The 25,049-nt window shown below is 41.0% G+C and overlaps 1 protein-coding gene and 1 long non-coding RNA gene across 2 annotated transcripts; both read right to left on the reverse strand.

Moving 5' to 3' along the window:
• Window positions 1–281: 281 nt before the first annotated feature.
• LOC131523631 (deleted in malignant brain tumors 1 protein-like) lies at window positions 282–20,368 on the reverse strand. The gene is made up of 15 exons (XM_058750166.1): window positions 20,318–20,368; window positions 19,677–19,833; window positions 19,247–19,431; window positions 18,301–18,399; window positions 18,104–18,145; window positions 10,219–10,317; window positions 10,022–10,063; window positions 9,155–9,253; window positions 8,957–8,998; window positions 7,197–7,295; window positions 6,999–7,040; window positions 6,312–6,487; window positions 5,763–6,154; window positions 5,316–5,560; window positions 282–441 (listed from the first exon to the last, which is right to left on the reverse strand). Exons 1-15 carry the CDS (start codon window positions 20,364–20,366, stop codon window positions 434–436), a joined length of 1,776 nt encoding a protein of 591 aa, XP_058606149.1. The 5' UTR covers window positions 20,367–20,368; the 3' UTR covers window positions 282–433.
• Window positions 20,369–22,264: 1,896 nt separating this feature from the next.
• LOC131523742 (uncharacterized) lies at window positions 22,265–23,410 on the reverse strand. The gene is made up of 3 exons (XR_009266840.1): window positions 23,023–23,410; window positions 22,577–22,641; window positions 22,265–22,485 (listed from the first exon to the last, which is right to left on the reverse strand). It is a non-coding gene; the product is annotated as an uncharacterized LOC131523742 (long non-coding RNA).
• Between the last annotated feature and the right edge of the window lie 1,639 nt (window positions 23,411–25,049).

A 25,049-nucleotide genomic window follows, 5' to 3' on the forward strand; every position in this document is an offset into this window, starting at 1 on the left:
AACCGAAAAGGTTATCTATAGTTTATATGTATAAGGTATAAAGCAATTACTTATTTTATTATACACAAAATAATACATTTCATCAAATTATTTTCTAATGTAATGCAAAATGTTTTGTGTTGATTTATAGTAATGTTATTAACACAATGTTCTCTTGACAGGCAGAAGTTTGGACTATTTAGAAGTTAATTTCTTGGTTAAATAAAAACAAAATAAAAATATCTTTATACTGTTTTTCTCTGTTATAGACTCAAGGGAATTAATGTGCTGTGACAAAGAAGTGCATTTGGAGAAGGACTGCTTTAATGAATTCAGGAAAAATACATCATTAGGAAAGATAATGTGATCTGATTAATGATACAAATCAGAAATTAAAAAGCTGATGATCAAATCACTCTGTTGCCTTCGTCTTCTGTGTAAGCAGGTCACTGTCCTATGCTCCTGCACATAGGGACAAAGAGAGTCACAGTTGTGCAGAATACCAATAATTCAAACTTGAACAGCTAGAGATGCCACAGTAAGTTATACAAAATATGTACACATGCTTTTAATAAGATTACAATGTTATATGCAAAATGTAGATATCAGGTCATTCATTTTATAAAACGGTCTTTATGCTGATAGGTCAATAGCCGATTTTTTTTAACAAAAAAAATAATAATAATAATAATTAAAAGTATGCGTGACCCCTGCTGGCGTTATGTTTGCGTCCTTCACTTTTAATTTTGAGACCACGCCCTTCTCCCTCATACCGGAGGAAGGTTGTTGTCTACAGATACGTGTGTGAAGCCGATTCCCGTCAAATGCACATACATTGCTTATTATTTAATGAAGCCCGGGTCAGTAAAAATTTGGTCCATCGTTCACTTCACTTCACTTCACCGCGGATTCGTTTACAAACAAGGCACAATTCGACGCGGGATTTTCAAAAAGATGGAAACTAAAATGGGGTGTCCTGTGGCTAATTTTACACATTGATTACAAAATTGGTCTCATTTTTAAAAGGTTTCTATTTAATGAAAAATGTGCCTTATTAAATTAACTATTATATATATGTATATATATATATATATATATATATATATATATAATTATATATATATATATATATATATATATATATTATTTTTATTTTATTTTTCCTCTGGGGCCGGAAATAAGAGGCATTTTAATAAACGACTTATGCCGAGTTCACACTGCACGATTTTCAAACTCGTCGGATCGCTGTTGTTTTCACACTGCGTGACTATCTGGGGTAGCATTCAGTCGCTGCTGTGTTCACACTGCACGATGGATCGGCGACAGGGGCTTTCACATTGCACGATTTCACAATAGGAAGAATCGCCGACAACTCTGTCTGATCTGCAAACTACGTTTCACAACAAAACACACGCGAGAAGTGATAAGGAAATAACGCGAGAACCCGCGTGCGTCAGACCGTTGTTCTCCAGCGAGACTGGAAGTATTAAAAAATATAGCCCGCAAATGGTCTGTGCGCTGATTTCCAGCTACAAAAACAAAAACAGATTATGCAGGAGGGAGATGCAGGGAACAGGGATTGTGTTCTGGTAAATAATAATTTGCAGTAATTGTTATGCTGATGTTGCGGCTGGTCAAGCTTTTGTGCTTGTTTCTGTATGATATAATTGTACAAATTAAAATACTGATATGATAACTCCTCACCGAACTTCCCTCTGCCCTGCTTTGTCTCTCATTGGCTGAAGGTCATCGTGATGTAGTTTTCAGTCAGAAATCATTGCACACAGCGTGATTGTGAATCGCCGACAGCTCCAGATATTTAGCATGCCAAATATTTCACAGGCGTCGGCGACGTGTCGGCGATTCTCTCAGAGCGCGTCTTTGGTAATTCACACTGCGCGATTGTCACTCGCGTGAATGAGCTCCGATTTGCCTCCGATGTCGGGCATTTGTCGGCGATTTATCAAAACCTGTCGGCGAGTGAAAAATCGGGCTAAAATCGTGAAGTGTGAACTCGGCATACTGAATCATTCATATCAAACGATTCGTTCAAAACATCCGATTCAATAGAAACGAAACATGTGAATGGACCGTTGAATCACTGGCACATTTGATTCGTTCAAAAACTGATTCATTCACGGAATGAAACACCGTGTTGCTATGTTGTATAAAACTAATAGCACATTTGTGCTTGCGGCCTCGCGCACATATGCTGATATACAGAAAATATATTGCTTGTGCTGCAATGAATATAAAAACGTAAAAACTCATACTCATACACTCATAAACTCATACTGCGCGCGCAGTGAATGCTTTTGGACTCTCAAGACGTGTTTTTTCCCCCTTTCTTTTTCTCTCAATGTTGGATAATATCAGCTCTCCTATTGTCTCTCAGTCCCAGAGTCACACATACGTCAAGCGAATGTCTTTAAAGTCTAATCAAGGAAAAATCATACATTCTGTTGTCTTCTTTTTAAAGAACTTCAAAAGTTGCGCTTGAACCAGTTTGCGCGAAAAATGACGAAATTGCTTCCGTTTGTGAGCAGCTTGTTACAGTAGGCTACCAAGTTCTGATAGTAGATCATTTTATCATTGCATGTGCATGATAAGTTTTACGTAATACACAACATTAATAATCCAAAGGGGATGGTGGTTTTACAGAGGGGATGCTTTTTGTCATTTTTTTTCGACCAGGGGGATGCCATCCCCCCGCTTCCCCCCCTCATCGAGCCCTGTGTGTAAGGCAAGGCAAGTTTATTTATATAGCACATTTCATACACAGTGGTAATTCAAAGTGCTTTACATAAAAGGAAGTGAAATAGTCATTAAAAATAATAATAATAACAAGAAATTAAAAATAATAATCACAACAATAAAAACAAAGTGATTTAAAAATTGATTTAAAAAGAAATCAGTGCAATCAGTTCGGACGTAGCACAGTGCTCATTCAACAAATGCACAGCTAAACATGAGTTTTGAGTCTGGATTTAAAAGTGGCTAATGTTTTAGCACATCTGATCTCTTCTGGAAGCTGGTTCCAACTGCGGGAGGCATAATAGCTAAAAGCAGACTCCCCAGAACTGATATTTTGCCTGAATCAGAATTGAAGCGAATATCATTTATTATCTTAATAAGTCTCTGTGCTATGATGTGCTCGGAAACCAGATTGAAAATTGTCCAGGTATCCATTTGAGTTTAAGTAGCTGTTCAGCTGATTAAAAACTACCTTTTCAATAATCTTACCTATGAAAGGAAGATTTGATATTGGTCTATAGTTGTTCAACATTGTGTTATCAAGATTGCGCTTTTTCAGAAGGGGCTTAACAACTGCAGTTTTCAGGGAGTTTGGAAAAGTCCCAGAAAGAAGTGAAGTGTTCACCACTTCTAAGAGATCTGCTTCTAAACAGTTAAGCACACTTTTGAAAAAAGATGTGGGAAGTGTGTCAAGATAGCATGTTGACGATGTAAGGTGCTGTACTATTTCTTTCAAAATTTTGCTATCAATTGCTTCAAAAACAGCAATTGTGTGTAGGGAAATATAATATGTTTTGTTTAAAAATAAATAAAAAGTGCATAAGGGCAGTTCCATTCTCTATTTTTGTTTGAGCGCTATCAGATGAGGCATGTTACAGCTAAACATTCTCTTGCTGTTTATTGTCTCTGTCAGGAACTATTTTTCTGGCGGAAAGATGGAATTTTCTTCATGATTTTTTTATTATTATTTATGAATGTATTACTTTTATGATTTTATTTTAAAAAGTAACAAATAATACTTGTACCTTTGGCTTTAGTAGCTATTTGTATCGTGTGGTAACCGTTTTATAAAAGCAAGGTACTTAATATATACCATTCAAAAGCTTGGAGTTGTTTTTTGTGTGTGTGTCGGGGGGTGGGGGTGGGGGTGGGGAATTATAGAAATTTATACTTTTTTAAACTTATGGGTCCATATCTTCAAAATGCTTTTAACGCACCCTCAAAGGCAGCTGAGATATGACGCTTCCAATTGGGCCAATAATGCAATTTTCTCCAGTTACTGTATTGTCATATCAGCCACGTTTATGGGTCCATAACTTAGAAATGCTACAGTAAAAATGTGCAAGGTTATAGTCAAGCGCACTGGGAATATGACCTCAATGGAACTTTTAACGCACCCTCAAAGGCAGCTGAGATATAGCGCCTCCAATTGGGCCAATAATGCAATTTTCTCCTGTTACTGTATTGTCAAATCTGCCAAACTTATGGGTCCATATCTTCAAAATGCTACAGTAAGAATGTCTGACAATTTGCACGGTACAGTCAAGCACACTGGGAATATGACCTCAGTGGAACTTTTAACATACTCTCAAAGACAGATGAGATATGGCGCCTCCAGTTGGGCCAATAATGCAATTTCTCCTATTGTAGTTATTTCTGTCAAAATTATGGGTCCATATCATCAAAATACTACAGTAAAAATATCTGAAAATGTGCATGGTAGCAGTCAAGGGCCCTGGGAATAAGGCCACAGTAGAACCTTTAAGCACCCTCAAAGGCAGCTGAGATATAGCGCCCCCAATAGGTCCTTAAATGCAATAGCTCAAGTCTATATTGTCATATACCTTATTGACCCGGTCATAAATTTAAACATGGTGGAGGGAACAACCATTGGTGCTGTCAATGCTGTTCTCACAATAACTACATCCCTTTGTCTTGTCGCTAAAGTAGTGTATTTATAGGCTAGATATGAACGATCATGCGAAGCATATTGTATGTTTTATAAGCAGTGAAATAAGCATGTATTTGACAGAAATTCCACAATTGTCAGCGAACTGCATGTATAGCGCGGTGAATGATTATATGATTGTCAACCAATGGGATGCTACATTTGATTCTTTCCGACATTAAAGCACTTGAATACGACAAGCTCGTAATCACGACTTCATAAGTGGGAAATAGGAAATTTCCGATAGCACGTGAAGGCAGCATTACTCTTCAACAGTGATAGAGCTACTGCAAAAAGTAAGTTCAAAGACAAAATTCTAATGATGGCTGCACTTGTTTCTCTGACACATAAGGTCTAGTCATGGCTGAGGGTGTTGTTATGCACGACAAAGCGATATAACATGGCCTCTAGTACCTTATTGCTTAAAATATTATTTGTAATAAGAAGTTTTAAGATAAAGTTAAATGCATAGCTGACCCAAAAATTCTAACTTTATTTACTCATGTTGTTTACCAGAATCTTCAGAATGCTCCTTTTGTGCTCCACGGAAAAAGTAAAAGTATATAGGTTTGGAACAACATGAAAGTGAGTAAATCATTGCTTTAAATCTGTGTGACTCAGAGAGACCTCTGACCTTTGAGTTTGATTGGCCCCAGCATCACAGTATTGGTGTGGTAGGAGCTGTCAAGGGATCTCTTGCGACGGTAGCGGCAACCTTGGCGGCAGCGAGAGTTGTAATCGTTATCAGGGCAGATGATCACCTTACACTGCAGGTACACATAGGCATGAGTCCGGAGGAACTTGAAAGCCCGGAAACTGAACTGAGCATAATAGTGCTGACCGCTGGTGTAGGAATAATATGTGTTGTCTCTGGGACATCTACAAATAATGAAAATAAAAATACAATTTGGATACATTTTAAACTACAGTCAAACTATTACTGCTATTGAGTACAAAAAAACATATTTAGACTAGGAGCAAAAGAATTCTTACTAATGCTGTCTACTCATCTCAAATGATTCTGCCGTCACATATGATATGATGGTGGAGGAAGTCACATTTAAGAATGAAAAGGTCTCACCCGTTACGCAGCAGGTCATAGGAGCGATCTTTGAAGTCATTGGGATTTGGAGACGCTACACAAGTGTCCAGGAAGAGAAGCAGACTGTTGTCAGGCCTGTTTAGCTTGACCTGAACATACAGAGGCTGGTTCAGGTTCACCTCATATGGAGAGTCATAAATTTGTTGGTAGAAACTGCTGGAGGTGTAGAAGGCAATGCTGGCCCCGAAGTGGCCCGTTCCTGTGATGTTGGCATTGATGATCTCACTGGCCTTGTAGAATATCTGCACCATGGTGTCCGGCTCCATTCGGCAGCCCACCCGTAGCAGGAACTGTGACAGACGAGTGATTTCACCTGACTGAGACTGAGAGGCCCGCACATTGTTTGTATAGGACACATAACCATTCATCATCTAAAGGAAAAGAGAGGCAAAGAGTGAGTGATGTTGTGTGGTAAACATGCTTCCCAACCATACAGTTAGGGTGTCTAATCTGACACAGCAAATTCAAGCATTAAAAGCCGATAAGCAGCTACTAGTTTTCAATTCTGGCACATGTGTAAGATCATACCTCTTTGACAGTTCCACATGCATCAAGTGGGAAGCTGAACACAACCTCAGTACTGCTGATGGAGGGTCTGCAAAGATGGTTGTCCACATAAAGGTCATTTGCACTCAACCCGAGTGAGTTCAAGTAAGACCTTTGAATGACAATGACCATGTTGTCTGATGAACAATCCACACGTTCTGCAATACAAGAGTTTCATCCCCTCAATGTAATTTTGCACATTTAAAGTATTTAAATTAAAAAAGAAAGATGTTTGTCTGTTTCTCTTTTTATGGTATTTTTGAAATTTATTAAGTGGAAATTAAAAACTAATTTTGCTTTTAGTGAGAGAAACTGACATTACCCATGAAGCCATTAATATGTGTATGGTTATTAATAAGTGTGTTACTGCTACAGGGAGATCAGCGGATTGTCTATTTACACTGTAAAAATAGCTTGCCTTGTTGGCAGAGACTATTTACATAAACTCCACCCACCAACGTCTGGTATTTATGCCTAGTATTTTACACCATGTAATGTTCAATTATATTTACCTGTGGTCCACGATCCAGTGGTATTCGTTGTAAAGCCAATAATATGTGCATGTTTATTAATACGTCTGTGACTACTACAGGGAGATCAACCTCCCACATGCAGGACACCTGGGAAAAGTTTGAATATGACCAACAAATAAGAGAATCATAGGTGTACCTGTTGTAGGTTGTGGCCAAATGGTTGCATATGAGCAGTAATCTGTATAAAGGGAAAGAATAAAACTACATGAAAAAAACATCAGAAAGTAATTCATTTTCTGGAAATAAATTGAAAGAATGCAAAACCTTATGCTCAATACCAGAGAGATGTGTGTATAGTGATTGATCTTGAAGTGTCTGATAAAAAGGAACTCACAGCTGTAGTCGTAACAACAGTTACTATTGAGCTGACAGGAGTCTTCACATGAACAACTGTCAAGGGAGTATCCACAGTTATTGCTGCATGAATTGGAATCTAATGATCAGAGAAAAGTATTCTTAGATTATTATGAGTCAGGATGGGAATCACAATAAATTAACGGATTGTCTATTTACACTGTAAAAATAGCTTGCCTTGTTGGCAGAGACTATTTACATAAACTCCACCCACCAATGTCTGGTATTTATGCCTAGTATTTTACACTATGTAATTGTAACGAGTGGGGCGGGGCTGAGAGCCGTGGGAGCGGAGCGAGGCCGGTGGAGTTTAATGATAATGAGCGACACCTGCGCCACTCACCCAGTCTCGAGTCTCACGGAGGAGCTCCGGTAGCATAAAAGGAGGAGCGACGACAGTGCAAGACGAGAGAGGACCAGGCCTAGACTTTATTTTGTGTTTTGTGTTTTGTGTGTGGCAGTCGTCCGCGAGGGGCTGCCGCTTTACTTTTGTGTTTGTTTGTTTTATTTATTAAATTCTTTAAATGTTTGCCGGTTCCCGCCTCCTTCTTCCCGTTCTATGAACTGCGTTACAGTAATGTTAAATTATATTTACCTGTTACTAGGGGTGTAACCATACACGAATCGCGGTTGAACGATTCACGGGCATTTTCCAAATGGAAGTGATCATCCCTATCCCCTTGGAGTGGGGACTTGGGAGTGAGCAGGGCAGGTGCGTGTCATTATGTAGTCGTTTGGAATGCACTTGGTGAAGGGAGCGTAATTTCATCATTATCTTCAGCTGGGATGTTCCCGTGACAACGCAGCACGGTGTGCGTCAGCAGATTCGCTGGCGGACAACCGCATAAAAAAATACATTTCATAATTTAAAAGTTTTATATATATTATTTTTATATATTATATAGCATATTTTAAAAACTTTTAAAATATAAAATGTATGTTTATTTGCAACAGTTATGCTAACAACAATAAAAAGACTATTGACATTTAAACAGCGACATCTGCTGACGCACACCGTGCTGCGTTGTCACGGGAACATCCCAGCTGAAGATAATGAGGAAATTACGCTCCCTTCACCAAGTGCATTCCAAACGACTACATAATGACACGCACCTGCCCTGCTCACTCCCAAGTCCCCACTCCAAGGGGATAGGGATGATCACTTCCATTTGGAAAATGCCCGTGAATCGTTCAACCGCGATTCGTGTATCGTTACACCCCTACCTGTTACCTGTGGTCCATGATCCAGTGGTATTCGCTGTAAAGCCAGTAGCCTGATATGTGTATGGTTATTAATAAGTCTGTGACTACCAAAGGCGTAGCAATAGGGCAGGCAAGGCAGGCAATTGCCTGGGGCCCCGCATTTTGAGGGGGCCCCCGACAGCTGACCATTTGAACAATCGGAAATGTCATTATTAATAATATACACGTAACATGGAGCAATATATCTGCATCCCCCCTAGGGGGCTCCCTCTCGCGTTACGCTGGATGTGCTAAACTATTTATGTTATATTATGTGTTTTGACTACTTTTTGTATGTTGTATAAATATATATCTAGGTAACAAAGGTATATTAACAAAATAATCTTTTAGAAGGGCCTCATCTATTAATTTTGCCTGGGGCCCCCACTTCATCTTGGTTCGCCTCTGGTGACTACTACAGGGAGATCAACCTCCCACATGCAGGACACCTGGGAAAAGTTTGAGTATGACCAACAAATAAGAGAATCATAGGTGTACCTGTTGTAGTTTGTGGCCAAATGGTTGCATATGAGCAGTAATCTGTATAAAGGGAAATAATAAAACTACATGAAAAAACATCAGGAAGTAATTCAGTTTCTGGAAATAAATTGAAAAAAATGCAAAACCTTATGCTCAATATCAGAGAGATTTGTGTGTAGTGACTGATCTTGAAGTGTCTGATAAAAAGGAACTCACAGCTGTAGTCGTAACAACAGTTACTATTGTGCTGACAGGAGTCTTCACATGAACAACTGTCAAGGGAGTATCCACAGTTATTGCTGCATGAATTGGAATCTAATGAGCAGAGAAATGTATTCTTAGATTATTTTGAGTCAGGATGGGAATCACAATAAATTAACGGATTGTCTATTTACACTGTTAAAATAGCTTGCCTTGTTGGCAGAGACTATTTACATAAACTCCACCCACCAATGTCTGGTATTTATGCCTATTTTACACTATGTAATTGTAACGAGTGGGGCGGGGCCGAGAGCCGTGGGAGCGAGGCTGGTGGAGTTTAATGATAACCCAGACAGCAAGCAGTGTCGGCCCAGATCCGGCCCACATGTGGCCCGCATTGATTTCACGCGGACCAGATGTGGGCCGGATCTGGGCCAACACTATGTTGCTGTCTGGGAATGAGCGACACCTGCGCCACTCACCCAGTCTCGAGTCTCACGGAGGCGCTCCGGAAGGATAAAAGGAGGAGCGATGACAGCGCAAGACGAGAGAGGATCAGGCCTAGACTTTATTTTGTATGTGGCAGTCATCCGTGAGGGGCTGCCGCTTTACTTTTGTGTTTGTTTATTTTATTCATTAAAGTCTTTAAATTTTTGCCGGTTCCCACCTCCTTCTTCCCGTTCTACGAACTGCGTTACAGTAATGTTAAATTATATTTACTTGTGGTCCATGATCCAGTGGTATTCGCTGTAAAGCCAGTAGCCTAATATGTGTATGTTTATTAATAAGTCTGTGACTACTACAGGGAGATCAACCTCCCACATGCAGGACACCTGGGAAAAGTTTGAATATGACCAACAAATAAGAGAATCATAGGTGTACCTGTTGTAAGTTGTGGCCAAATAGTTGCATATGAGCAGTAATCTGTATAAAGGGAAAGAATAAAACTACATGAAAAAACATCAGAAAATAATTCAGTTTCTGGAAATAAATTGAAAGAATGCAAAACCTTATGCTCAATATCAGAGAGATTTGTGTATAGTGACTGATCTTGAAGTGTCTGATAAAAAGGAACTCACAGCTGTAGTCGTAACAACAGTTACTATTGAGCTGACAGGAGTCTTCACATGAACAACTGCCAAGGGAGTATCCACAGTTATTGCTGCATGAATTGGAATCTAATGATCAGAGAAAAGTATTCTTAGATTATTATGAGTCAGGATGGGAATCACAATAAATTAACGGATTGTCTATTTACACTGTAAAAATAGCTTGCCTTGTTGGCAGAGACTATTTACATAAACTCCACCCACCAATGTCCGGAATTTATGCCTAGTATTTTACACTATGTAATTGTAACGAGTGGGGCAGGGCCGAGAGCTGTGGGAGCGGCGCGAGGCCGGTGGAGTTTAATGATAATGAGCGACACCTGCGCCACTCACCCAGTCTCGATGTTATGTTTAAATTGACTGAACGCTAAAGAACCCAGTTCCACAGGGAAGCTTGAACGGCTACTTAATTTCTTTATTCACTCTCTGTCTCACGCACGCAACTCATGCACGTTCACGCACTTCAAGAACTCTCTGTAACATGCTGAACACAACACTCCCCCCCTCCCTCCCTAGAACTTGATGAACGTAATGAAACAAGTTTCAATGTGGCACTCAAACCATAGAAGAGAAAAACATATAACCCCTATGCATGAAAGTGTGTGACATAATCTTCCAGGTGGGCAGGACGAGACCTTGCCCGAACTGGTCTGCCTCCCGCTGGGGCATTTCCTGGCCATTTTGGGTAATATCAAGCAATGGCTGAGGAGGGTGAGCGCCATCTGCTGGCAGGAGTTGCGGCGGGTCAGGTCCTGGCTGTTGTGGGGGCTCCCTGAGCTGGAAACCTTGAGGTGCCTGGTGCGTCCATGGCCGTACTGGTTCTGGTTGTGGGACTGGGGAACTGACTCCTTGTGCTGCGCCTGCATTGGGCTCTGTTGCCCACTGACCTCTTGTTGGTTTAAGAGGGATGGGCACTTTCTGCAATCTACTAGCATGCCAGCGTGAGCCAGCGCTTAACAGAAATGTGGCGGATCCTAACTGACGGACCACTTGGTGAGGTTCAGACCAAAACGATGCCACTTTACTGCTACGGTGAGGTCTGCAGACTCGCACCCAGTCCAGTACCTTGATGTTAGTATGCCTGACCTTGTGTCTCTTATCGATGTTATCCTTCATTCGCCCCTGGCTTGTAGTTATGGCCACTTTGACTGCTGCTTGGGGGCCAGTTACTACTGTTGTGGACAAGCCCTGTGCTCTGAGCCTGTCTAGGGGCAATTCCATCTCCCGGCCAAGCATGAGCAGAGCAGGTGAAGCCTGAGTGGTGCTGTGCTGGCTAGCCCTGTAGTGCAACAAGGTTTGATTAAGTGCCATGTGAAATGAGTACCCCTGGACCAGATGCGCCCGAATCCCATTCTTAAGGCTCTGATTAAACCTTTCAACCTCACCGTTTGCCTGGGGATGGTAGAGTGCGGCACGAATATGCTTAATTCCCTTATTGCTGAGGAAGGTGGAGAATTCTGCAGAAATGAACTGGGGCCCGTTGTCAGTAGTTATGGCATGGGGCATGCCCCAACGAGCAAACAGACTGTCCAGTATCCGCGTGATAGTCTGTGATGTAACTGTCCCTGCTGGTACTACCTCGGGCCATTTAGAATGGAGATCGTAGATGACCACCAGAAAGCGCTGATGAGGAGGAACTCCATGGCCATGAATTTCCCCACAGATGTCTAACTGTAGGTGCTCCCATGGATGTGAAGGCCATGGTACTGGCTGCAAAGGGGTTGGGGCTGGTTGTCCAATCTTTCCACTGAGGAGACATGGTTCACAGTCCCTGACCAGCCCCTCAATATCCCGGTCTATGCCGAGCACCATGAGAGTACTAGCCACCCTATTGAGATGGTCATTATGTGTCTGGATATCTGCTGCATGTACTACTATATCATCCAAGAAAACGGCAACTCCAGGAATACCAGCCAAGATGGTGGTCATCACCTTTTGAAAACAGCTGGGGGCGGAGCTCAAGCCAAATGGCATGCATGTATACTGATATACCCCAGTGTGTGTGACAAACGCTGCAAGGTTTCTGCTGGAAGGATGGAGTGGCACCTGCAAGTAAGCAGGTCCAGCTTAGTAAAGACCTTTGACCCATAGAAGTGGGTAGTCAGCTCCTCAGCCATGGGTAAAGGGTATTTGTCGGGAATAATGGCCTTATTGACAGCGCGCAAGCCCACACAGACTCGTATTCCCCCAGACTTTTTCCTAGCAATGACCAGGTTGGGGATCCAAGGGGCAGCATTGACAGGTTCGATCACTCCCATAGCCAGCATCATTTGAAGCTCCGCTGTCACTTCATCCCGCAAGGCGAGAGGAATCCTGCGCAGGGGCTGAATGACCGGTGACACCTCTAGATCCACCAGAGGTCTGTCGGTGAAAGCTGTGAGGCAGCGAAGTCCTTCAAACAGCGCCGGCCATCTCTGTTGCCAGGTAGTGGTGACGTGGTGGATGTCTGAGCCTACGTCATCTCGCAGCGTGAATCCTAAGCATGTGAAAAGATCCAGTCCCAGGAGGTTGGCACCCCGCTCTGTAATATAGAAGGGGAATGATGGCAGGTGTTTGGAGCCATAGCGGACTGGAACATGAAGAAAACCCAGCATAGTGATCTTAGAGCTGTCGTAACCACAGAGGGATGTGCAGGGCTGTTGCAGAGGCAGATGGGAAAAGAACTTGTGGTATGTACTGGCATTGAGTAGAGATGCCGCTGCACCCGTATCCATCAACAGCGGAAGGCTCACCTCGCCAAGAAGCACAGTACATGTCCTAAAAGCTGTTTGGTCTGCTGTTACATGTCTGATTTCAGTGCAGTCATTAGTGGCAGACGGTTGTCGCTTCTGTGATGCTTGCATAGCAGGTGATGATCGGCATACTTTAGCGAAGTGATTTTTTTTAAGGCAGTTCTTGCATGCCTGTCCCCATGCAGGACAATTTTGGGCCCTGGAGTTGTGTGAGCTAGAGCCACAGTTGCTGCAGAAAACTAAACTTCTACGACTTCCTTGCAGCTGTGTAAGCTGCACTGGAATACATGCTTCTTCAGTGCCTATTTTACCTGAAGGAAATGGACCGTGGTGTGTGAGACAGACAGATCACATTTGCTGCGTGGGCGCATCCACCAGGGGGCGCGCATCAGCGAGAAGCATGGAGCATTCAGTGGCTGCCTCTACTTGCAGTGCAATTGCCACGGCTTTATCTAGTGTTAATTCGTCTGGTTCCAGCAACAGTTTCTCCCGAGTCTTGTCACACAATATCCCTTCAATAAACTGATCACGAACGATCTGATCTTGAAGAGTCCCATAATTGCATGAGCGTGCCATGTCTCGCAGATTAGTTACACAGTTTTGCACGGACTCACCCGGACACTGCAGCCGTTTGCGTAACTTGTACCGGCGGAGCAGTACTCGTTGCTGGCCTGTGAAGTGGTTAGTGTAGAAGATTTTTATTGATATTAATCAGAATCAATTAGACATAATCAAGGTGAATTTTGCCAAAAATGTATCTATTGAGTCTACCATTATATTCTAAGGCCTCTGTGTAAGGATGTCTACGTGGAAGACACATCTGGAAAAATGAGGAGAGGGCTTTCCCCCTTAACCATTACAAAGTCTAGCTGGTCTCCTCTCCTCTGGGACAGATATAATTACATACGCAAGTGAAATGTAGAATTGTATACATATGGCTTAATGTATAGGAGCCCGCCTTAAAATCTTGTATATATACCAGAGACGAAGGACGTTCAGGAGGCTTTTTCTGCAGAGAGAGCTTCGGTTTTATTCTTGTTGAATAAAATCTATTCTTCTGGTATCAAAACTCCAAGTCTTCGTTTCGTTCTTCGAACTGCGGCGGACGACACTACATTAGCGAGGAGAGCGACCGCTTCCTCGTAATCGGAGTCAGAATCAGAATTAGCTTTATTCGCCAGGTGTGCGCAAACACACGAGGAATTTGTTGTGTTTTTTTTAAGGTGCTCCTGGTACATACATACATACATACATACATACACATCTGACATGAGAACAGAAAAAAACATTTAAATAGTAAGACTTAACAATAGATAATAATAATAATAATAATAATAATAATGTGTATGAATCTGGAACAGTAGATTTATGTACAGATTTGTGCATTATTTACTTTATATACAGCTATATAAATAAACAGATATGTATATGTATTTACATAATACTTGAGAAGAGGCAATAATTAAAGATGGAGAATGAATTACAGAATGAATTACAGAACACAGGTAATGATCCAAGTGTTAGCTATTTAAGCTAGAGATAGCATGGGGGAAAAAACAGTTTTTATGCCTAGATGTTCTAGTGCACAGAGATCTGTAGCGTCTGGCTGAAGGGAGAAGTGCAAACAGGTTTTGTCCGGGGTGAGAGGGGTCTTTGATGATGTTTCCTGCCTGTTTCTTCACTCTGGAGTTGTACAAGTCCTGAAGTCTGGGCAGGTGCACACCAATGATCTTTTCTGCTGTCCTAACAGTCCGTTGAAGTCTTCTTAAATCTGATTTGCTGGCTGACCCAAACCAGACAGTTATAGAGGTGCACAGAACCGACTCAATAACAGCTGAATAAAACTGTTTCAGCAGCTCCTGTGGCAGGTTGAACTTTTTCAGCTGACGAAGGAAGTACAACCTCTGCTGGGCCTTTTTCACGATGGAGTCAATGTGATTGTCCCACTTCAGGTCCTGAGAGATGGTTATGCCCAGGAACCTGAATGACTCCACTGCAGCCACAGTGCTGTTCATGATGGTGAGTGGGGGGAGAGGAGGTGGGTTTCTCCTGAAGTCCACTATTGTCTCCACAGTTTTGAGCGTGTTTAGCTCCAGGTTGTTGTGACTGCACCAGACAGCCAGCTGCTCAACCTCTTGTCTGTAAGCAGACTCGTCACCGTCCTGGATGAGGCCGATGACTGTAGTGTCATCTGCAAACTTCAGGAGTTTGACAGAGGGGTCTTTAGAGGTGCAGTCATTTGTGTAGAGGGAGAAGAGTAGTGGGGAGAGAACACAGCCCTGAGGAGCTCCAGTGCTGATGGTGCGGGTGTTGGATGTGAGTTTTCCCAGCCTCACTAGCTACTGCCTGTCTGTCAGGAAGCTGGTAATCCACTGACAGATGGAGGTGGGTACAGAGAGCTGTGTCAGTTTGTTCTGAAGGGTGTCCGGGATGATGGTGTTGAAAGCGGAGCTGAAGTCCACAAACAAGATCCTTGCATAAGTCCCTGGTTTGTCCAGATGTTGCAGGATGTAGTGCAGTCCCATATTAACTGCATCATCCACAGATCTGTTTGCTCAGTAAGCAAACTGTAGGGGTTCCAGCAAGGGTCCAGTAATGTCCTTCAGGTGGGCCAACACCAGTCTCTCAAATGACTTCATGACCACAGATGTTAAAGCAACAGGTCTGTAGTCATTAAGTCCTGTGATTTTTGGTTTCTTGGGTACAGGGATGATGGTGGAACATTTGAAGCAGGAGGGGACTTCACACAGCTCTAGTGATCTGTAGAAGATCAATGTGAAGATGGATGATAGCTGGACAGCACAGGCTTTGAGGCAGGCTGGAGAGACACCGTCTGGGCCTTTGGCTTTCCTTATCTTCTTCTTTCTGAAGACTTTGCATACATCATCTTCACAGATCTTGAGTACAGGCTGAGAAACAGTAGGGGGGAGGGAGGGTGAGGGTGTGGATGGCTGTGCTGTGAGACGGTCAGAGCGGGTGTGGGGTGTCAGACCAGCCTTTTCAAACCTGCAGTAGAACTCGTTCAGGTCTTCAGCCAGTTGTTGATTGGCCTCAGTGCTGGGGGATGGGGTCTTGTAGTGGGTGATGGCTTTCAGGCCTTTCCACACTGATGTAGAGTCATTGCTTGAAAGCTGTTTTTTTAGCTTTCCAGAGTAGTTTAATTTTGCCACTCTTATCTCCCTATTCCGTGTGTATTTGGCCTTTTTGTACAAGGCTTTGTCCCCACTCCTGTAGGCGTCCTCTTTGGCCTGGCGAAGCTGTTTGAGTTTTGCATTGAACCAAGGTTTGTCATTGTTAAATGTTAAATAACTCCTGGTGGGTACACACATGTCCTCACAGAAACTGATGTAGGACGTCACGGTGTCAGTAAGCTCGTCCAGATCAGTAGCTGCAGCCTCAAAAACACTCCAATCAGTAAGTTCGAAGCAGGCCTGTAAATCCTGCTCTGCTTCAGCAGTCCATCACTTTATAGTTTTTACTACAGGCTTAGCAGATTTGAGTTTCTGCCTGTTGGCTGGTAGAAGATGAACCAAACAGTGATCAGAGAGTCCCAGCGTTGCACGGGGAACAGAGTGATATGCATCCTTTAAGACAGTGTAGCAGTGGTCCAGTATATTTCTGTCTCTGGTGGGGCATGTGATGTGCTGTCTATATTTAGGCAGTTCACGGGTGAGATTAGCTTTATTAAAATCACCGAGAGTGATAATGAAAGAGTCCGGATAACGCTGCTCTGTGTGTGTGATTTGATCGGCCAGCAGTTCTAGCGCCGCGCTGACGTGCGCGTCAGGAGGTATGTACACACTCACCAGAATAAATGAGGAAAACTCCCGCGGTGAATAAAAAGGCTTACAGTACATCATCTTTAAAACTGTCACGTCTGTACACCAGCCTTCATTGATATAAAAACATAATCCACCGCCTCTCGTTTTCCCCGAGGACTCGGTGACGCGGTCTGCTCTGAACAGCTGGAAGCCCGTTAGATGAAGCGCGCTGTCTGGGATGGCTCCGTTCAGCCAGGTTTCCGTGAAGCAAAGCGCAGCGGAGTTTAAAAAGTCCTTGTTTGTGCGGGTGAGGAGTCGTAGTTCTTCTGATTTATTTGCCAGGGAGCGGAGATTCGCCAGATGAATGCTCGGCAGCAGAGTCCTAAACTCACGCTATTGAAGTTGCATGAGCGCGCCGGCGCGCTTCCCTTGCTTGCGTCGCCTGGAGTGCTTGTATAGGAACGCAGCTCCTCCGATTAAAATGTCCAGTAAAACGTCTGAATGCTCAAATGTAGGCAGAAAGTTATTTGGTGTGCCATTTCTGATGTTCAGGAGTTTGTTTCTAGTAAAGCTGATCGGGGAAAAGTTGCTTAAGACAGGACAAACAAACAAAAAAAGAACAAGTACCAAGCAGCGACAAACCATGGCTGCCATCTGCGGCGCCATCTTGAATGAGTATTCAAACAGTAAGTTTCTTATGGCCTCGAGATACACTGTGAAACCATTGAACCAACTCGCCCATGGAATTGCCGGTTCACCAGGCACGGGAAGAAAAGGTGATGGAGGCGGTAAGCTAAACTCAGCCATCCTCGTCGCCAATGTTATGTTTAAATTGACTGAACGCTAAAGAACCCAGTTCCACACGGAAGCTTGAATGGATACTTCATTTCTTTATTCACTCTCTGTCTCACGCACGCAACTCATGCACATGCACGCACTTCAAGAACTCTCTGTAACATGCTGAACACAACACTCGAGTCTCACGGAGGAGCTCTGGAAGGATAAAAGGAGGAGCTACGACAGTGCAAGACGAGAGAGGACCAGGCCTAGACTTTATTTTGTGTTTTGTGTGCGGCAGTCGTCCGCGAGGGGCTGCCACTTTACTTTTGTGTTTGTTTGTTTTATTTATTAAAGTCTTTAAATGTTTGCCGGTTCCCGCCTCCTTCTTCCCGTTCTACGAACTGCGTTACAGTAATGTTAAATTATATTTACTTGTGGACCATGATCCAGTGGTATTCACTGTAAAGCCAGTAGCCTAATAGGTGTAAGTCTGTGACTACTACAGGGAGATCAACCTCCCACATGCAGGACACCTGGGAAAAGTTTGAATATGACCAACAAATAAGAGAATCATAGGTGTACCTGTTGTAGGTTGTGGCCAAATGGTTGCATATGAGCAGTAATCTGTATAAAGGGAAAGAATAAAACTACATGAAAAAACATCAGGAAGTAATTCAGTTTCTGGAAATAAATTGAAAGAATGCAAAACCTTATGCTCAATATCAGAGAGATTTGTGTGTAGTGACTGATCTTGAAGTGTCTGATAAAAAGGAACTCACAGCTGTAGTCGTAACAACAGTTACTATTGAGCTGACAGGAGTCTTCACATGAACAATTGCCAAGGGAGTATCCACAGTTATTGCTGCATGAATTGGAATCTATTGATCAGAGAAATGTATTCCTAGATTATTATGAGTCATGATGGGAATCATAATAAATTAACAGAGTGTCTATTTATACTATAAGTGCAAATAGCCCACCTTGTTGGTAGAAGCTATTTACACAAACTCCACCCACCTATGTCTGGTATTTAATGGGTGTTTAATAAGGAAGTGTCCATCGGGTGTAGCTGCTGCCATAAATTAAACAATTCTTTCTTTCGTTCAAATTCATAATATTCTGCTTTTTAATGTTCCTTAGAACTCGTTCTAAAAGGACACGTTTATATTCCAGCTGCTGTAAGAAGAAGCTACAAACGATCCACCACCTACAGCATCCTCACATGCAGTATAGCCTACTAGCTGGGACTCTTTCTTTATGTATATAGCCGTGACGTAATGACACGAACGGTGGCAAGCTCGTATTTCCCGCAGAAAACTATCAGTAGAACACATTATTACAAGCTTACTGTGGTGAATCGGGCTAATGTAAGGATATAGTTTTGAACACTGCTGGTTATGTACATGCTTAAAAAATTATTTTGGAGCATTTTTAATCAAAAAAAAAAAAAAAAAAGTTATGGATTTCAGCTTTAAAGTAATTGTTTTAAGAAATGTACTTGATTCACAAAGAAGAATCACCTCAGACATTTATTTGGTTATATTTATTAGGTATATTTCTTGATTCAGTTTATAAAAAGAACCAGCTCATAAGAGTCACTTATTCAGAAATCAGACTAAACTGGGTGCTGAATGCATGTGCAAGAAACAATGCTGTAATTGAGCATTAATTCTGGTATTGATTGAAAAATGAAATTAATTCTATTTGTCTCTTTTATTTGCTTACCTACAAAGAGCCAGTTTGCATGAAATCCTTTACTTGTTACACTGCTATCGCTGTAGAAAAACACAGTCAGATCACTGTAGTTGGAATTGAAAGACTGGTTCCTGTAGTCCCGTATTTCTCCCAGTAAGGGGTGGAAGGTAGAAGGGCCATCATATACTTTGATGTAATCACAGCATGTTTCCAAACTACAGTAGCAAATAGAGATGAGAGAGAAAACAAATGCAAAAATTTGTTTTTTAAACCAAATCAATACTTTGTCACAGACTATTTTAAAACATGCATGCTCCACAAACTTTTTTTTAACTTTCTTTTTCCTTCAGAAAATGTTTCATCTCATAAATTAAAAATTTTAATTACATAATTAAATTCCTTTGCCAAAGATCTGGAGAAAAAAAGATAGAGATGACAGTAGATAATGAATGTTTCTTACACAACACCGCTGAAGGTCAGTGACACGGTCATGTTCCCTGTGCTATGAATGGTCCAGGTGCATTGTGCGTTATCAGGGTAGTTATTAGGGTACTGGGGACTGAATAATTCACCCCTCCAATCTGTCAAATACCCACCACATGATTCTGCACATAGAGCTGGAAAACAGAGGAAAAAGGTCATCACAACTTAACACAAAGACTCACTTGTGGAGAAAAAAAGAAAAGAGATGGAAGGACATTTAGTAAAATACAGCCTGTTATCTATAAAAACTAAATAATTGTATCATGTGGATTGATATTTCTGCATTATATAAACATTTATAGCCATACTATACACTATATACTATATAATGTTGAATGAAATTTATCTGTGGTTCATGAACCAGTGGTATTTGCTGTAATGTGGAAATTTGACATAATATTTAATGTAATGTAATGCTTGTCTTTCAGTGGATATTATACTAAATGCAGTATGTGCAATGTACTAAATGTTTTTTTCCTGTTCATGATTACAGACAGAGTCTTTTCAAGTGAATTTTTGTTTCACTTGAGCGAAACACATGATGTTCAAGCTAGCAGCTGTTGTTCAAATATTGTAAAATCAGTACAATATACAATCTTCAGTGAATAATAATCTTACCTTGAAAGGCAGTTAGAAGCAGACAGAGAAGGAGAGTCAGAGCTTCCATCTTTCTCTTCTGATCAAGTTTGTTTTTTAAATTTTCAACCATCACTTATATATTCAAAACCACATGGAGGATGTCCTAATGACGCATGAACAGAAAAAAGCTAGAGCAGCATAATCGTGGAAAGTTGCATATTATGCAACTTTCAGTGTTACTCTTGAATGTGTATTAATTTATGGATATTTCTGTTGACGCAAAGTTTGATTATGAAGTGATTGTTAATGAAGTTATACTGTACACAATGTTGCTCAAAGTTGTTAATATTACATTACAAAAATAGGTACGGTTTATAAAAAAAAAAATCAAATGAATGTATGAAACAAAAGAGAGAGTAAGTCTCTGTTACACTGTAAAAAAAATTCTGTAAAATTTACGGTAAAAAACCGGCAGCCGTGGTTGCCGGAATTCTACCCTAAAAAATACGGAAACAACATTTTAGGTTTTATGGGTTTAACTTCAATTTACAGTTAAATACTGTAATTTCATTAACTGATATAATGTCAATATAGCAACCTATTGTCTGTCTTCTATTTGTTTGTCTAGGCCATGCATCAAGTTGAACGGTGAGCTATAATGCAGGCTTTGATGCATTGCAGGAGATGCAGAGCAGTTCTCAAATCTCAAAATGCTTTTATGACCCACAATTAATTTCAACACAGTCAGTTATGTCTTAAAATGCATTTTATGGATTAGGAAACTTTAATCAATGCTAGTAACGTATAATAAATCTACTTCAAAATTAAAAGAATAGCTAATTACAATATACTTGACATTGAAAAATGCAAAGCCTGTATAAAAATAGTCATTTAACAAACAGTTTCACATTTTATTAACTTTTATATCATTTTGCTTGGCTTTCCTTGATCTTAATTATTTGATGTCATTAAATTGCTGTCTTGCCACCAGCCAATCACTGAATTGCTGACCATCGTTTCGATTATGGACATATCTGCCCATTCCAATGAACATGTCAACACAAGTTCTCAGACAACTTAATCCAGATATTTTAATCAAATCAGCAAGCTTGTTTGAAAAACCAAATTAGCCAGAGTTCAATTTTCATGATTAAAAGATCTGGCATACATCAAATCATCTCAGATGTAGGCTATTAAGCGAGATGTGAAGAACGGACCCAAGGAGCATGGTGGAGCAAAGGTGGAATGGAGGAGGTGGGGACGGATGGAGGGCCAGGCCTGTGGAGTAGAAGAGGGCCTGGAGACTGTGGCAGAGCGGGTTTCTACAGAAATTCTTTTAGCAGGTGGATCTGGCAGGTGTTCACCTGGCTTTTGACCCTTTCATTGGTGTATTACATATTCTTTGATTACTTTCCTAGAAGCTGAGCTAGCATGAGGAATCCAGTGCCTTTTCATGTACATGCTAGAGAATTATTTTTGAAACATGACATGATTTTGGTAAAATTGCTGAATATTTTATTTCAATCCTTTTTTTTTTTTTGATGGCCTATGTATTTAAGTACTTTTGTACTGTCAGACAAGAGGGACGATTCATCCATGTAAAATTACAACTCTGCTTTCAACATCCTGTCCAAGGATGGCAGATGGCAGTTCCAGTCTTGGTACACTGTTAGACATTTCAAAGGGTTTTTACAGTAACTTACTGGCAACAGTTACTGTAATTAAGATTTACAGTAGCAAACTGTATTTGATTTAGTAAATTACTGTAAATAAAATCCAATTCATCAGTATACTATTGTAATTCAATCATTTTAATATAGACTTCATTAGATTTTATAATTTTTATATAGAATTCATTTTATTTTTACTCTACATAGGTACTACTGGCATTCAATTAAAACAGACACAATTGTTACAAAATATCAAAATCTTTATTTAAAACACTGCATGTATAACACTTAAAAATACAGACTTCCAATGCTGGAACATCTTCACCATTTCTCCTGTCTTAGGACGTTTTGCAGTGCATTATGTTGTGTCCTCTGGATTCATCCTTACAAAGAATCTTTAGACAACAGAAACATAATGGGGAAAAAAAGACAAGCAGCCAAAGAATAAGTAGCTATCTGCAAAACCCAGGTGCTGCTCCAAAACGTGGCCACCATCTTTGCTCACCATACACTTTGCTAGTGACAGAAATGTCTTCTCTGAAAAACAAGAAGTAGAAATAGCACACTTTTAAAAGGCAAACCTCATATAGAATACACAAATCTCTCAAAACCATAGTTGTTCTCTTACCATGAATTATCAGTCTCAGGGTGACTGGCCTGCTCATGTCTTTCTTGATGCTTCATTGCAGTTGCCTTTAAAACACAAATACAAAAAATGCAGTAAATTTTAAATTCCATTAAAAACTACAAACTAATTCTAAAACTAGAAAGGCAGCAAGCCATAAAACTAGTTTAACCTAGCTAACATACGATTTTATTTTCTCAATAGGCTACTGGCCAACATTAACTACTAACACCTGAACTAAATTTCACATTAGTTAACCTAATGTTAATATAAGATAAGCGTTGCTCGTTAAAAATAATTTTAATTCGGTAACTTAATTCAATAACATGACAAAAGTCGTTTGAAATGACAGCGCAGTTTACCATAGTAAAGTTTGTTACCGCCATGTTGACGAGTCAATGGTTAAACTGGTGTGCAAAAATCTGACACAAACATACATAAATTTTTACCTCGCTTGCTTGTCTTATTCTCTCGTAAGGTGCATCGACACACAGTGTAGATTATGGCGTCAAATCTATGCCATTAATAACCGAGCGCACCACTTATGCTGGCGCGCGCGGTAAATCACTTCCGCGAGAGGAAAACAGATCTACACGCGAGGAAACGGGAGCACGCGAGCTAATTTCAAACACTCGCGCGCGCGTCACTTGTCCTCTGCGCGCAATACAAGCCTTCGCGCGCGTGATCATCCCCCACATCCTCCCGCTCGATCTTCTCTCACCCGCTCGCGCAAACACTTCTATTTTTGTCAGTCGTGGGGCGGGGCTTGCTGTTTTAATTGTTATCTCTAACGCCATTGGTTACTTCCCCTTTTCCGGAAGTCAGCTGTGATTGGACGCCTGTGAAAAGGTCTATCTGTCTATCAACAGACCAGATGCAAGTTGTCATTTATTTTTTTATAAATATAAGTAGGGTAAAGTGCAGAACCCTCTTACAATGAAATAATATATTACCATCAACCCCTAAAATTTGACATAGTAATACAAAATATATTACAAAGTTTATACAGCAACTCTTGCTTATTTATATGAACAAATAATTTATTCATCCAAAGGTCCTTTGAACCAATTTGGGATTTACAGTCATGTACATTTACAATTATGCATTTAGCAGACGCTTTAAAAGCAACTTACAGTGCATTCAGGTTATACATTACTGTTAATTTTTTATCAGTATGTGTGTTCCCTGGGAATTGAACCCATGGCCTTTTGCACTACTAACACAATGCTCTACCACTGAGCCACAGGAACACTTATTGTTTTTTACAATTATTTAATGGACACTTCTCACATTTTTGAGGTTGTATATAAATATGGTTGGGTAAGCATATAGTGGTGAACTACAACTAATTCAGCATATAGCAACAAGTTGACTATTAGCTTTATATTATTTTATTTTCATTTTGCAAAGTTAATATAGCCCAAGCTTTATGTTGTATGAAAATTTCAAATATAACCTTTTTGGTAGATTTACCATGCTAAAAACCGTGGAAACGTGTCATTAAAATCTATAAAAAAGGGTTTATGCAGATTCCACATACACTACATCACTAGGTCCCATCATACAGGCACATGGATTCTCATACCATTGCTACGCTGATGACACACAGCTCTACCTCTCTTTTCAACCAGATGATCCAACGGTAGCTGCAAGGATCTCAGGTTGCCTGGCGGACATCTCGGCATGGATGAAAGAACATCACCTGCAGCTCAACCTGGCAAAGACTGAGCTTCTTGTCCTCCCTGCCACTCCGACTCTACAGCATGACTTCACGATCCAGTTAGGTTCATCAACAATAACCCCATCAACTTCGGTCAGAAATCTTGGTGTAATCTTTGATGATCAGCTGACCTTCAAAGACCACATTACAAAGACTGCTCGATCTTGCAGGTTTGCACTATATAACATCAGAAAGATCAGGCCCTTTCTGACAGAGCATGCTGCACAACTTCTTGTCCAGGCCCTTGTCATTTCTAGGCTGGACTATTGCAATGCTCTTCTGGCTGGACTTCCGTCTAATACAGTCAAACCTCTACAAATGATTCAGAATGCAGCGGCACGACTGGTCTTCAACGAGCCCAAAAGAGCCCATGTTACACCTCTCTTTATCTCCCTGCACTGGCTACCAATCACGGCTCGCATCAAGTTCAAGACACTGATGCTTGCATATAGAACAACCACTGGCTCAGCACCCGTTTACTTGCACTCTATTAACAAACTACATCCCTCCAGAAATCTGAGATCTGCTAGTGAGCGACGCCTCGTGATACCATCACAGAGGCGCAAAATCACTCTCTAGATCATTCTCATTCACCATTCCTGGCTGGTGGAACGATCTTCCCACCTCTATCCGGAATGCTGGATCCCTGTCAATCTTCAAGCAACAACTGAAAACTCATCTCTTTCGACAGCACTTGACTTCATCCTAAACTTAAAAAAAAAAAAAAAAAAAAAAATTATCTTTACTTATTCCTTC

This window comes from Onychostoma macrolepis, chromosome 17, assembly GCF_012432095.1.
Source record: "Onychostoma macrolepis isolate SWU-2019 chromosome 17, ASM1243209v1, whole genome shotgun sequence".
NCBI lineage: Eukaryota > Metazoa > Chordata > Actinopteri > Cypriniformes > Cyprinidae > Onychostoma > Onychostoma macrolepis.